General features: G+C 45.9%; 1 protein-coding gene across 2 annotated transcripts; it reads left to right on the top strand.

The window, feature by feature from the left end:
* The first annotated feature begins 4,721 nt into the window (after positions 1–4,721).
* ZNF394 (zinc finger protein 394) lies at positions 4,722–12,300 on the top strand. Of its 2 annotated transcripts, none has more exons than XM_060078675.1 (3): positions 4,722–5,243; positions 6,025–6,148; positions 10,904–12,300. In XM_060078675.1, the coding sequence occupies exons 1-3, from the start codon at positions 4,833–4,835 to the stop codon at positions 12,298–12,300; spliced, it is 1,932 nt and encodes a 643-aa protein (XP_059934658.1). In that variant the 5' UTR covers positions 4,722–4,832. The 2 variants fall into 2 exon arrangements, with proteins under 2 accessions (XP_059934658.1, XP_059934657.1); XM_060078674.1 differs by having other exon boundaries at positions 6,022–6,148.
* Positions 12,301–12,708: the final 408 nt, after the last annotated feature.

Below are 12,708 nucleotides of genomic sequence, written 5' to 3'. Positions count from 1 at the left end.
CCGCTGCGGAGCACAGGCTCCGGATGCGCAGGCCCAGCGGCCATGGCTCACGGGCCCAGCCGCTCCGCGGCATATGGGATCCTCCCAGACCGGGGCACGAACCCGTATCCCCTGCATCGGCAGGCGGACTCTCAACCACTGCGCCACCAGGGAGGCCCAATAGTCTCATTTTTGTATCCGTTTGCAAAGCTCTTCGACAGGCACAAGAGTCACTGTCTTACAAGTGACGAAGATGAATGAGGCTCACCGACTCCACTCTGAGTGGCATATATCCTTGGATACTCCAGGCGTTGTTTTTTTTAGCGTATGTTGTGAATTTTCACTCAAATCAGGGATGGAGTTTTGAGAATGCCTTGCTCGCGCCGTGGTCTACCTTATGGGAATGAAGAAATACAGAAAAATCCCCTACTATCTCCAGAGAGACCTGGAGACGCTTAAATTGACACTGCGCTATGTTTGGTGCAATGTAGTATCTGTATTTCCCTTTTTACATTTAGAATCGTCAAAAGTTCAGACAAAAAAAAAAGTAAAACCAATGAATCATTGAAGTGGTAATTAGTAAAAGTTTATTGTGCACACACCAAAAAGACAGTTAGCAAGCTGGGAGCACTCAAACCAAAACAAGGAATGAGGCTCAGAAGTATATTGTTTTAAAGTATCTTATATAGTGTGGAGGCAGTGACTGTTTATTCTTCACAGCGATTGGTTACAATATTAAAATTTTCTTAAATGAAAGGGAATTGGTTAGCGGTTACTTCATATCAATTTGGGGTAACAATTTAAGTTTTGCTTATGATTTTCAGAGGCATAAGCAGGAAATACCCAGGTCACTGTAACCTGGCTTGTCTTGCAAATTAAGTATGCTAAGTTAAGCTTCGCTCTTATTTTTTAAAATTTTATTTATTTATTATTTTTGGCTGCGTTGGGTCTTCGTTGCTGCGTGCACGCTTTCTCTAGTTGTGGCGAGCGGGGGCTGCTCTTTGTTGCGGTGCGCGGGCTTCTCATTGCGGTGGCTTCTCTTGTGGAGAAAGGGCTCTAGAGCGCAGGCTCAGTAGTTGTGGCGCACAGGCTTAGTTGCTCCGCGGCATGTGGGATCTTCCGGGACCAGGGCTCAAACCTGTGTCCCCTTCATTGGCAGGCGGATTCTTAACCACTTTGCCACCAGGGAAGCCCAAGCTTTGCTCTTATGGGTATAAATTCTCTTCCTTCTTGGTACCAAGAATAGCTGGATTTCTCCTAAGCCACCATAGTAGTTTTCTTTTACCCGAGATACACTGCAAATCACGTAACTGATCTTGTTTTCTTCTTGCTTTGGCTGCTGAGGTTTCTCAAAGCCAAACTGTGGGCTACCTTATGCCAGTAAACAGCAATTTACAGTGGGCAATTTCTAATCCTATCTTATCCCTGGCTCCATCTTATTTATTCCTGCCCTGTTTTCCTTTTCTCACTTTCTCTCCTCTCTTAATTATTTTTAAAAGATGAGGCAGCTAGCATTCTTCAATTAACTTTTTTGAACAAAGCATCAGAAAAGCCATGGGGAACAGAGAAATATGTCATTCAGTGATATCAGTGAGAGCAGATGAAAGCACCTGACATTCTGCAGATGAAGGCAAAAGTTACATTACAGGAGAAAGGGAGATAAGAGCTAAGCAAATCACTATATCATGATCAGAGTCCACAGTCACACAACCCAGAAGCAGGAACTAGTGGAGCCCGGACTGGTAATCAGCTAGTAAGGAGACCTACATCTCCTCTCACTGGGAGGAGATGAAAAAGGCTTGTACTGCCTTCATAGAACATGATATTCTCTTCTGTATTCCGTTACTAGTTATATAGGTGGATATTGTCTGGAGCTAGATTTGCCTATACTATAAAGGGTTCTCTTATTTGTGAATTTGCATTCTGTCCAATTCCCTTGCCATCCTTGGCCACCCGATCCTACTCAAAGCCTTGTCCTGCAATACTGGGAAAAGAGCTTTTGACTTCCTGCCAGACTGTGATAGCATTCCCACACAGATGAAAAAGTAGACTTGTGCAAAGTTTCTGCTCTCCAGGGACTTTCAAACCGCCTGGAGAGATCAGATGCAAACATGTGACAAGTTATGTCATTAAATTATTACATGTTGGGACTTCCCTGGTGGTCCAGTGGTTAAGACTCTGCACTCCCAATGCAGGGGGCCTGGGTTTGATCCCTGATCAGGGAACTAGATCTTGCATGCATGCTGCAACTAAGAGCCCACATGCCGCAACTAAAAGATCCTGCAGGCCACAGCTAAAGATCCCGCAGGCCACAAGGAAGATCCTGCATGCAGCAACGAAGACCCAGCGCAGCCAAATAAATACTTTAAAAATTACTACATGTTGCTCTAAATTTGTAAAATGATGAATATGAGCCTTGTGAGTAGTGAATTATTTCTGTGTAAGTGGATTTGACATAAAAATTAATCCCCCAAAATCTGCCTTTTCCTGTTTTTTTTGTCCTGTTAATGTCCAATCAAAACAGATCACAACAGACTAATACAGCCACTTACCTGCTAGAGCCTAAAGTAGGGGTTCATTGCTTGTGCTTTTGCACAAACTATGGTTAAATCATTAGTTTATAATTTAAACTTTAGTCCACAGATATGTCATATGGAATCCTGACCCTGCCTGGGACTTTGCATTCATAAATCAGGACATTAATTGTACAACGCTTATTGAAATAAATGATATTTTAAATGAATTTACCCATAATATAACTTAGATAATTCTTCATTTGTTAAATAATGCAGATGATTTAATAATGCAGATGATTTAATTTAATACTAATGTATAGTATCCTTCATTTCAGTTGCATGGTTTATTTTTCTGAACACTGGCACAGAAAAGAAGAGGTGGGGTGGCAGTGTCCATGCAGATACTTAAAATGAAGGGAGGAAGAGGGAGTAAATGATAGAACAGGGGAGTAGGGCTTAGAATAGGACAAAATCCTTGGCAACATGGATACTAACTGTGAAGCATTGCAAGGAAGCTGGGCATAGGAAATCTAAAGTTGGAGGGGATGATACAATCCACTATAGATTTATTGCCTATAAATTTAATCCATTTTAAAATTAAAGGGACTTGCCTGGTGGCACAGTGGCTAAGAATCTGCCTGCCAATACAAGGGACATGGGTTCGAGCCCAGGCCCAGAAAGATCCCACATGCAGCGGAGCAACTAAGCCGATGTGCCACAACTACTGAGCCTGTGCTCTAGAGCCTGCAAGCCACAACTACTGAGCCCGTGCAATGCAACTACCCCGTGCACCTAGAGCCCGTGTTCCGCAACAAGAGAAGCCGCCGCAATGAGAAGCCCACGCACCGCAACAAAGAGTAGCCCCCGTGCAGCAACGAAGGCCCAACGCAGCCAAAAATAAATAAATAAATAAATAAATTTTAAAATAATAAATTTTAAATTAAAATATGTCCTCAGTCCACATGGACTCTTTAAGCTTTATCTCTTCTGTGAAGCTTAATCTCTTCTGTGAAGTCTTTCACTGTACCCTCTCCATTAGGCATGGTTGATTATTTCCACCTCTGGTTATACAAATAGACACTGCATACACCTCAAAGTACTGCATTTACCACATTGTCCTGCAAGGATTTGTTTAAGTGTCTGTCTCCCTTAGGAGACTGAACAACGGAGGACGGGGACTATGTCTTCCCAGTTTTGTGTCTGTAGTGTCAAGCACGATGCCTGGCATGTAGAAGATACTCAACAAACCTTTCTTGCATTAAATGAATACCCAGTGGATGAATGACCACTTATTGTACAGTTGGAACTTGAACTTTCCCTAAAACAAAATTTACAAAGCTTTATTCACATATAATGTTTTATTCACAGATAATGTGTTAAAGAATGACATTCTTTTTTTTTTTTTTTTTTTTTTTGCGGTATGCGGGCCTCTCACTGTTGTGGCCTCTCCCGTTGCGGAGCACAGGCTCCGGACGCGCAGGCCCAGCGGCCATGGCTCACGGGCCCAGCCGCTCCGCGGCACATGGGATCCTCCCAGACCGGGGCACGAACCCGCATCCCCTGCATCGGCAGGCGGACTCTCAACCACTGCGCCACCAGGGAGGCCCGACATTCATTTTTTATTTTTATTTTTGGCTGCGTTGGGTCCTCGTTGCTTATTAGCATGGGCTTTCTTTTTAGTTGCGGTGAGCAGGGGCTACTCTTCATTGCTGTGCACGGGCCTCTCATTGCGGTGCCCTTTCTCGTTTTGGAGCACCGGCTCTAGGTGCGCGGGCCCTAGAGCGCAGGCTCAGCAGTTGTGGCACACGGGCCCAGCTGCTCCGCAGCATGTGGGATCCTCCCGGACCAGGGCTCGAACCCGTGTCCCCTGCATTGGCAGGGTAATTCCCAACCACTGCGCCACCAGGGAAGCCCCTTCATTCTTAAAGGAAGAATATCCTTTAGTTCGGTAACCTTAAGGACAATAAACGCCACACTGCAAGGTACTCGTGCAGAGTATCTCTGAGGGGTGAGGACAGCGAACCACAGAGATGCACCTCACTCCTCCGGGGAGCCTAGAGAGGCCCCGGAAATGCCCGGGAGGGGTGGGCACCGCAGGGAGTCGGAGACGCACTTCCTGCTGGGGCTATTCCTGCTAGTTTTTGTCACAGGAGTTGGCAGCTTCTGGGAGGGGTAGCTGCGGGTAGGAGGGGGCTGGGCAAGGTGGGGGCTTGTTAGGGACGGGACGGTGGGCAGCCGCTGCTTTGGGGAGATCCGATGAGCTCCGTGGCTTTTTGCTGGGTTTGCTGTCGTTTCACCTGAAGGCAGAATTCCGGGAAAGTGCGCACTTGCAGAAGGATGAGTTGGATCTGGACCGCAAGTCAAGGCAGGGTCGCTGCTCTGCCCCTGAGTGACGGACCTTGGATAGTGAAAGTGGAGGAAGATTCACCCGGAGGTGAGGAGTCCGACTCACCAGGGGACTGTCCGGATCCCGAAACTTCCCGACGGCATTTTAGGCGGTTCCGTTATCAAGAGGTGGGCGGACCCGAAGAGGCGCTGAGCCGACTCAGGGAACTTTGTCGTCGGTGGCTGAGGCCCGAGGTGCACTCGAAAGAGCAGATCCTGGAGCTGCTGGTGCTGGAGCAGTTCCTGACCATCCTGCCCCAGGAGCTCCAGGCCTGGGTGCGCAAGCACTGCCCGGAGAGCGGGGAGGAGGCTGCCGCCTTGGTTTGGGCTCTACAGAGAGAGCTTGATGGGACCTCACGCCAGGTGAGGAGTGAACGTGTTCTGGTGGTGGGAATGGAGGTGTGAGGGATGCTGTGGGCTTCATAAGTTATTTCCTTATTACATTTTGTGTGAACTTTAGGATGTGTATGAAACATGAGCCCTTTAACCTAATGGGATGTCACACCATCTCCAGGTAGGTAGGGTCAGAGTTGTTAAACTGCAGGATACCCAGCTGGTGCCGCAGAATTGCCTGACCTGTGGAAATGCACACATCTGGTGTCAGAAGTGAATGAGTGTGGTAGTGAATATTCAGAGTACTGAGAGCAGAGGAGACACACAGGAGTGTGGTTTTCCTTTACAAGGAAAGGAGAGGCTCAGGGGAAAACACATTACTGCTGTTGGTGAGGTACCTTCCTCTGAAGATAGATCTTTGTATCCATTTCACAGGTGAGGAAACAGCGTCTGAGAGCCAGCACTGCAACTCGGGACTCTGGTTAACCTGTATATTTTCAATCCATATCAGGTTTCTGCTTTGATAAATCACAGCAGTATAACCCAAATGAATGTTTTGCTCTCCCCCCAGGTTAGTGTAGACAGTTCATAGAAAAGCTTTTCAGGATTGCAGGAGAATGCCAGCTTCTGGTTTTGGTCACTTTGCAACTCCCGCATCAGTACAAGGCTCACTGACAAAGACTCCGTTGGTCGTGACTTGGTTTCTCAGCGCTCGCAGACTCCTCTCTGGAGTCCGGCTTCATCCTGGCACTGTTGGTGACGCCATCCTGGGACGGCAGGTGCTGAGGGAGGTCTTGTGTTGTTTCAGGAGTTGGTGACAGTCCAGGATGTGGCTGTGTCTCTAACCTGGGAGGAGTGGGAGCGTCTGGGCCCAGCACAGAGGGACCTCTACAGGGAGAGTGCGCCGAAGGATTATGGGAACGCAGTCTCGCCAAGTAAGTGCCCTGCCTTTGCTTGTTTCCAGCTGTGTGATTCATGGAGGGCTTGCTTCAGTAAATCCCCCAGCCAGCCTGCCATTCAGACACAGGTTGAGAGCCTTCGAGTCCCTTTTGTGACCCAGGCAAGACCTCTCTGTTCTGTATTGTTAGGTGATAGAGTCAGCTTTTTATTTTGGTTCATTTTTAATAAAAATACATAAGAAAGTATAAAAACATATAATGAGCACCTGAGGATTCACCACCCAGGTTTATCGAATTTTAATATTGGCTATGGCTTCATTTTTTTTTTTCTGAAGAGATAATACATTACAGCTATAGCTATAGGTGAAGCTCTGTGTACCCTCCCTGAAAGCTCTTCCCTTGATCCTTCTCCAGTGGTAACCAATATCCTGACTTACCATTTCCATGCTTGTTTTATATTCTTTCTACATATACATGTAGCCACATATACACACTCTCTCTATATAAATGTATGTAAACACATAAATATGTAAACATGTAAATGTATATAGTATTTTTACATGTAATATAATTTTAAATTATATTACTGTATGGTTCTTTTGCACCTTGGCTTTTTTCTCAACATTACATTTTTGGGATTTATCCATGTTGATACGTGTAGCTCTAGTTTATTCATTTTAACATCTATATATTTCATTGTATGACTATTCCAATATTTACTTATCCATTCTCCTGTCAACGGACGTTAAGGCTTCTAGTTTTTCACCATTACACACAGTATTATACCAAACGTTCCTGTCTCTTTCTCCCTGTGTTCATATGTAGGAGTCTCTGAAGAGAATATACTTAGGGATGTTTGCCCATCTTGCTGTCCAAAATGATGGGAGCCAATTTGTACTCCTACCAGCCGTATATGAGAATTCTTCTTTCTCCACACCCTTGGCAACATTTGGTGTTCAGCTGACAGCACGATGTCTTAACCCAGTAGCCCAAGTGTTCCTTTTAGAATGTTGGTTTGCATCACACCTCTGCTCAGAACCTGAATACTCCTCATTTCACGCAGAGTAAAAGCCTGTGGTGCCTGATGGGACGTGGCCCTGTTCCCGCCTGCTCTCCCCTCACTTAAGCCCCCAGCCCCCAGCCTCACTGACCTTGCTGCTCCTTGAGCGTGGTGGGCATCCTGCCTCATGGTCTTTGCTCTGACTGCTCCCTCTGCCTGCAATATTATTCCTCCGGATCTCCACCAAACAGACTCCCTGACTTGTTTCAAACCTGTGCTCACATCTCACTTTTCGGCGAGGCCTGACCTGACCGTCATGTTAATACATGATTTCTGCCATCAGCCACCTCACAGATCCCTCGCCTTGCCTGACCTGGTCCATAGCATTTATTACCCTCTGGCATCCTGTATATTTGACTTTATGTTCATCTATTGTCTGACCACCCCTTCTGGAATGTCAGCTCCACAGGGGGAAGGATTTCTGTCTGTTTTGTTCATTTGTATCCCAAGTGCCAAGAATAGTGCCTGGCACGGAGTGGGTGCTCAATAAGTAATACTGTTAGGATTAATGAATGGCGTATCCTTATCTCCTCTCCTTTCCTCCACTATCTTTTAAATTGTTTTGTGGCTGTTCTTTATGTTTTTGATACTAATCCTTTGTTATTTTATTGGTTATAGAGGTGGCTTGTCTTTCTAACCATGGCGTTTTTGTTATATAAAATTTTGAAATTTTAATATAGTCAAATTTTTCAATCTTTTACTTTATGGTTTGTGGTTTTCGAATCTTCTTAGGAAAATAGGCCCTTCTCAATCCTGATTCCAACTTTGCAGGGACAACAACTTTAAAATCTTTTCACCCCTTGCAGTGGTATTTATTTTCATATTTCTAAATAAGATGCTTATTCTGCTGGGTTTTTTTTTTCTCAGTTTCAGTTATTATCTCTTGACTGCCTGCTAAGGAAGACAGGGTCCTGTCCCCCCAGCATGCTCACATTTAGCAGTCCATAATTCTCTCAGCATAGTTAAATCAGTCTGTTTTTGTTAAGGGAATGTTTCAGTATTATGCCTATATAAATATTATCTATATTCACCCACCTAATATATATGACTGTAAGTCTTTTCCTTTACAGCTTTTAGTTTTTCCTAGAATTAATAATGCCTCATTCTACACGTGCCTCCTTTTCTAACTCCTGAGCACTAGTTCACCCACAGACTCTCTGTTAGAAATGTAAACCCCTCTCGGTAAGTTCAGATTCATCAGATGGACCATCGGTTTCATTCTCCCCTTGGAGAGTTCCTCCTCAAGCTTCCTCTGCTCCAGGGTGGATGGGCTTCTCCAGGTCAGTTACACAGCTGTTGTCCTAGAACGTTCCTTCACTCTCACCTTTTTCTCTTTCCCGGATCCCATACAATTTTCTTCCTTGGTTTACGCCCTCCATTTGATATAGAACGACCTCCAGTATATTACAGAGAACATATACTTGGGAACTCAATGCATGTCTAAACACCTTTATTCCTCTCTCACATCCAGATCATGGTGTGGCTGTATGTAGCATTCTACTTTAGAAATGACTCTACGTTTGAATTTTGAAGACGGTGGATTTTGTAACTAGCTTGCCATGTTGCAATTGAGAAATCTGATGCCACTGTGATATTTTATCCTTGGTGTGTGATCTGTTCTGTGCAGAAGCCTTTAGGAGCTTTTCTTTATTCCTGCTGGTATGAAATTCACAATGGGTGTGGCTGGGTGTGAGGTTTCTTTCTTCATTCATTGTTCTGAGTAGTTGGCGGTCCCTGACAATATAGACGCCTGCGTCTTTGAGTTGTGAGAAATTTTTTGTAGTATTCTTTCATTTTATCTATTTATTTTTATCTCATTTTTTCCTGTTTTCTTTCTGGGATTTCTTCCAGTTGAATGTTGGAACTCATGGGCTGATCCTGTAGGGTTCCCTGCCTCCTTCCCATTTCCTTATCTTTTCTTTCCCTTTCTAGGAAATCTCCTTAGCTTTATTTTCCAACTCTTAGGTTGAAATATTTCTGCTCTCATTAATATTTTGAAGAGATTTTTCTTGTTCTTTAAACATCCCTTTTCTTTTCTTTCTTTCTTTTTTTAAAAGATTTTTTTGATATGGACCCCTTTTATTAAAGGCTTTATTGAAATTGCCACAAGACTGCCCCTGTTCTATGTCTTGGCTCTTTGGCTGCGAGGCATGCAGGATCCCAGCTCCCTGACCAGGGATTGAACCTGCACCCTCCGCATTGGAAGGCAGAGTCCTAACCACTGGACCACCAGGGAAGTCCTGAAATATCCCTTTTCTTATTTTTAAAAATAGATTTATTTATTTATTTATTTTTGGCTGCGTTGGGTCTTCGTTGCTGCGCGCGGGCTTCCTATAGTTGTGGCGAGTGGGGGCTACTCTTCACTGCGGTGCGCTGGCTTCTCATTGCGGTGGCTACTCTTGTTGCAGAGCGCGGGCTCAAAGCCTGTGGCTTCAGTAGTTGTGGCACTCAGGCTCAGTAGTTGTGGCTTGGGGGCTCTAGAGTGCAGGCTCAGTAGTTGTGGCACATGGGCTTAGTTGCTCCATGGCATGTGGGATCTTCCCGGACCAGGGCTTGAACCCATGTTCCCTGCATTGGCAGGCAGATTCTTAAGCACTGCACCACCAGGGAAGCCATATCCCTTTTCTTATAGCTTCCTTGTTTCCTGGGTGCAGTATTGTCTCTTATTTATCTGAGAATATTAATTATAGGTTATTCAGTTTTCTCTCATTTCATGGATTGCATGTTTCATTGGCATTTCTATCAGAGGTTTTCCTGAAATGCTGGTAACCTTTCACTTTCTGTTTGTGTTTAGCAGTTAAACCCAAGCATTCTGACTGGAAACTCTATTGGGAAGGACTTGTGAACTGTGATCTTCAGGACAGGGTCAGGCATCAGGCGCTATTTTACCTGGGAATTCCCACATGTCAGTGTCTCTGGGTCTTTGGCCCAAGCTGCTAAGTTTTCCCATAGAGAGATTCAGTCAACAGATATTTCATTGCGTGTCTGCAGATAAGCCAGGTGCAGTTCTAGGTGGGAATCCAGTAGGGACTAAAGCCTATGAAATCCCTGCCCTTTCTGCCGGGAGGATGTCAGGCTTGGGGCTGACAGTTTGAGCCTGAACAGAGGACAGTGCATGGAGGTTCCACCCGTCAGTGTGTCCATTTTCACTTGACTCTCCTCATGGGAAGGTGGTACCTGTCCCCTGTTCTCAGCTGTGCCTCATGTCCCCAGTCCCGAATTTATCTGGTTCAGCCTTCCTGGAGAGTAAACTGCAAGAATTCTGGACTGGGGGATGGAATCCTTCACAGACTTTCCATCAGTCCTAGATTTACTGCCTACCCAGAGCCTGCCTTCAGACTGGAGGCACCTGGCGTGTCTGTTACTGTAACTCACCCACGAATCTCTCTTAGTAAAGCATCCTGCATGCATGGGATAAAGGTTGTACCGTCCGTGTCGACACCTTCTCCAGTAGTGCCTCGTGTAATAGTGATTCACACGACAGCGCAGTGGGGCTGGGGCAGGAGAGACGGGTTGGCCGGCAGAGGCACAAGTATAAAAGGAAAGAAACGGGGTTTGTACAGGTAAATGTGAGCACATCCGACAGGTTAGTTAAAATAATTTAACTTCAGGAGTGGTTTCAAGGAGGACATTAAAAGGGCTTTGGCGGGGGCGATGTTTTTCTGCTAGCACTTTCTTACTCACTCTTGCGCAAGGATGAAATGTCAGCAATTTGTATCTTAATGTTTCAGGTTTGGAAACCAGAATTGAGAACAAAGAGTTGATTCTAAAGCAAGAAATTCTAGAAGAAGTGGAGCCACAAGGGCAGCTACAAGGGTCCCAGGAGAAGGGGCCCCTGTCTTCTGAGTGTGGGGTTGCCCATGAGGACAGGATAGAAAAGCCATCAGGCGACCCCTCATTGCTGAAACTTGAAAAGCCTCCTGAAGATCAGGGAGTCACCAGCATCTCAGATCTCAAGAGTGCTCCCAGAGAAGAGGGAGACTCCAAAAACAATGAATCTGGGACTAGTGCCAGAAGTTCAAACTGTGTTCCTGCTCAGCACGTCCAGACAGCAGAGAGACCCATTACCGGTGATGAATGTGGGAGCAATTGCAAACACAGGTTAGATACCGTGAAACCTCATGAATCTCTTGACAGTGGGGAAAACTGCCATCATTCAAGCCTACTTGAGGCCCAGAGGCGGTTCCATGAAGCAAGACCTTATACGTGTGACACCTGTGAGAAGAGTTTCAAACAGCGTTCTGACCTCTTTAAACACCAGAGAACCCACACCGGGGAGAAGCCCTACGGGTGTTCTGTCTGTGGAAAAAGCTTCAGTCAGAGCGCTACCCTCGTTAAACACCAGAGGACTCACACTGGAGAGAAGCCTTACACCTGCCCCAAGTGTGGGGAAAGCTTCAGACAGAGCTCAAATCTCAGTCGGCATCAGAGAGTCCACATGGGGGAGAAGCACTACATGTGTCACGAGTGTGGGGAAATCTGCCGTATCTCCAACCATTTTAGACATCAGAGGACACACCAGGGGGAGAGACCCTACACGTGTGAAGAGTGTGCGAAGAGCTTTAAACGGTGTTCTGACCTCTCCAAACACCAGAGAATCCACACTGGGGAGAAGCCCTACGAATGCCAAGAATGTGGAAAAAGCTTCAGTCAGAGCGCAACCCTCGTTAAACACCAGAGGACACACACAGGTGAGAAGCCATACACGTGCCCCAAATGTGGGGACAGCTTCAGACAGAGCTCACACCTCAGCCGGCATCAAAGAGTCCACATGGGGGAGAAGCACTACATGTGTCACGAGTGTGGGGAAATCTGCCGTATCTCCAACCATTTTAGACATCAGAGGACACACCAGGGGGAGAGACCCTACACGTGTGAAGAGTGTGCGAAGAGCTTTAAACGGTGTTCTGACCTCTCCAAACACCAGAGAATCCACACTGGGGAGAAGCCCTACAAATGCCAAGAATGTGGGAAAAGCTTCAGTCAGAGTGCAACCCTCGTTAAACACCAGAGAACTCACACTGGAGAGAAGCCTTACAGATGTCTTGAATGTGGGGACAGCTTTAGACAGAGTTCACACCTCATCCGACACCAAAGAATCCATAGAAATAAAGCCCCATCATTTTGACATGCTTCTGCATGAGCTGTTTTGTTTCTCTTTCTTTCTTTCCAGAAACTACATTCTTTGGCTTTTGGAGTATTTCAGTAATCGTGGGTCATACTGCCCTGGGCATTACACCCAAGAAAGACTGAGTTCAGCTAGAGTCTAGGGACGCCCTTTGGTAGCGTACTGCCTTGAAGCAGGACTGCGTGAGTCAGGAGCCCCACCGGAACACACTTTCCAGCAGAGCAAGGGTGGAACCATGAGAGTTCTGTCCTTGTCACTCTTCTGGAACCTCTGCTTTTGGACCAAATCTTGTCCCTCCTGTTGCTTCCCTGAGAATGTATTGCAGTCACTAGAATTGTCTTTCTACTTAGATGGTAGATATTTTATACTCCAGAACACCTTGTACAGTTCAGTGCCTACAAGAGGCAC

Source organism: Mesoplodon densirostris, chromosome 16, assembly GCF_025265405.1.
Source record: "Mesoplodon densirostris isolate mMesDen1 chromosome 16, mMesDen1 primary haplotype, whole genome shotgun sequence".
Taxonomy (NCBI): Eukaryota; Metazoa; Chordata; class Mammalia; order Artiodactyla; family Ziphiidae; genus Mesoplodon; species Mesoplodon densirostris.
The sequence above is the reverse complement of the archived record's forward strand: the minus strand, read 5'-3'. Positions and strand labels throughout refer to the sequence as shown.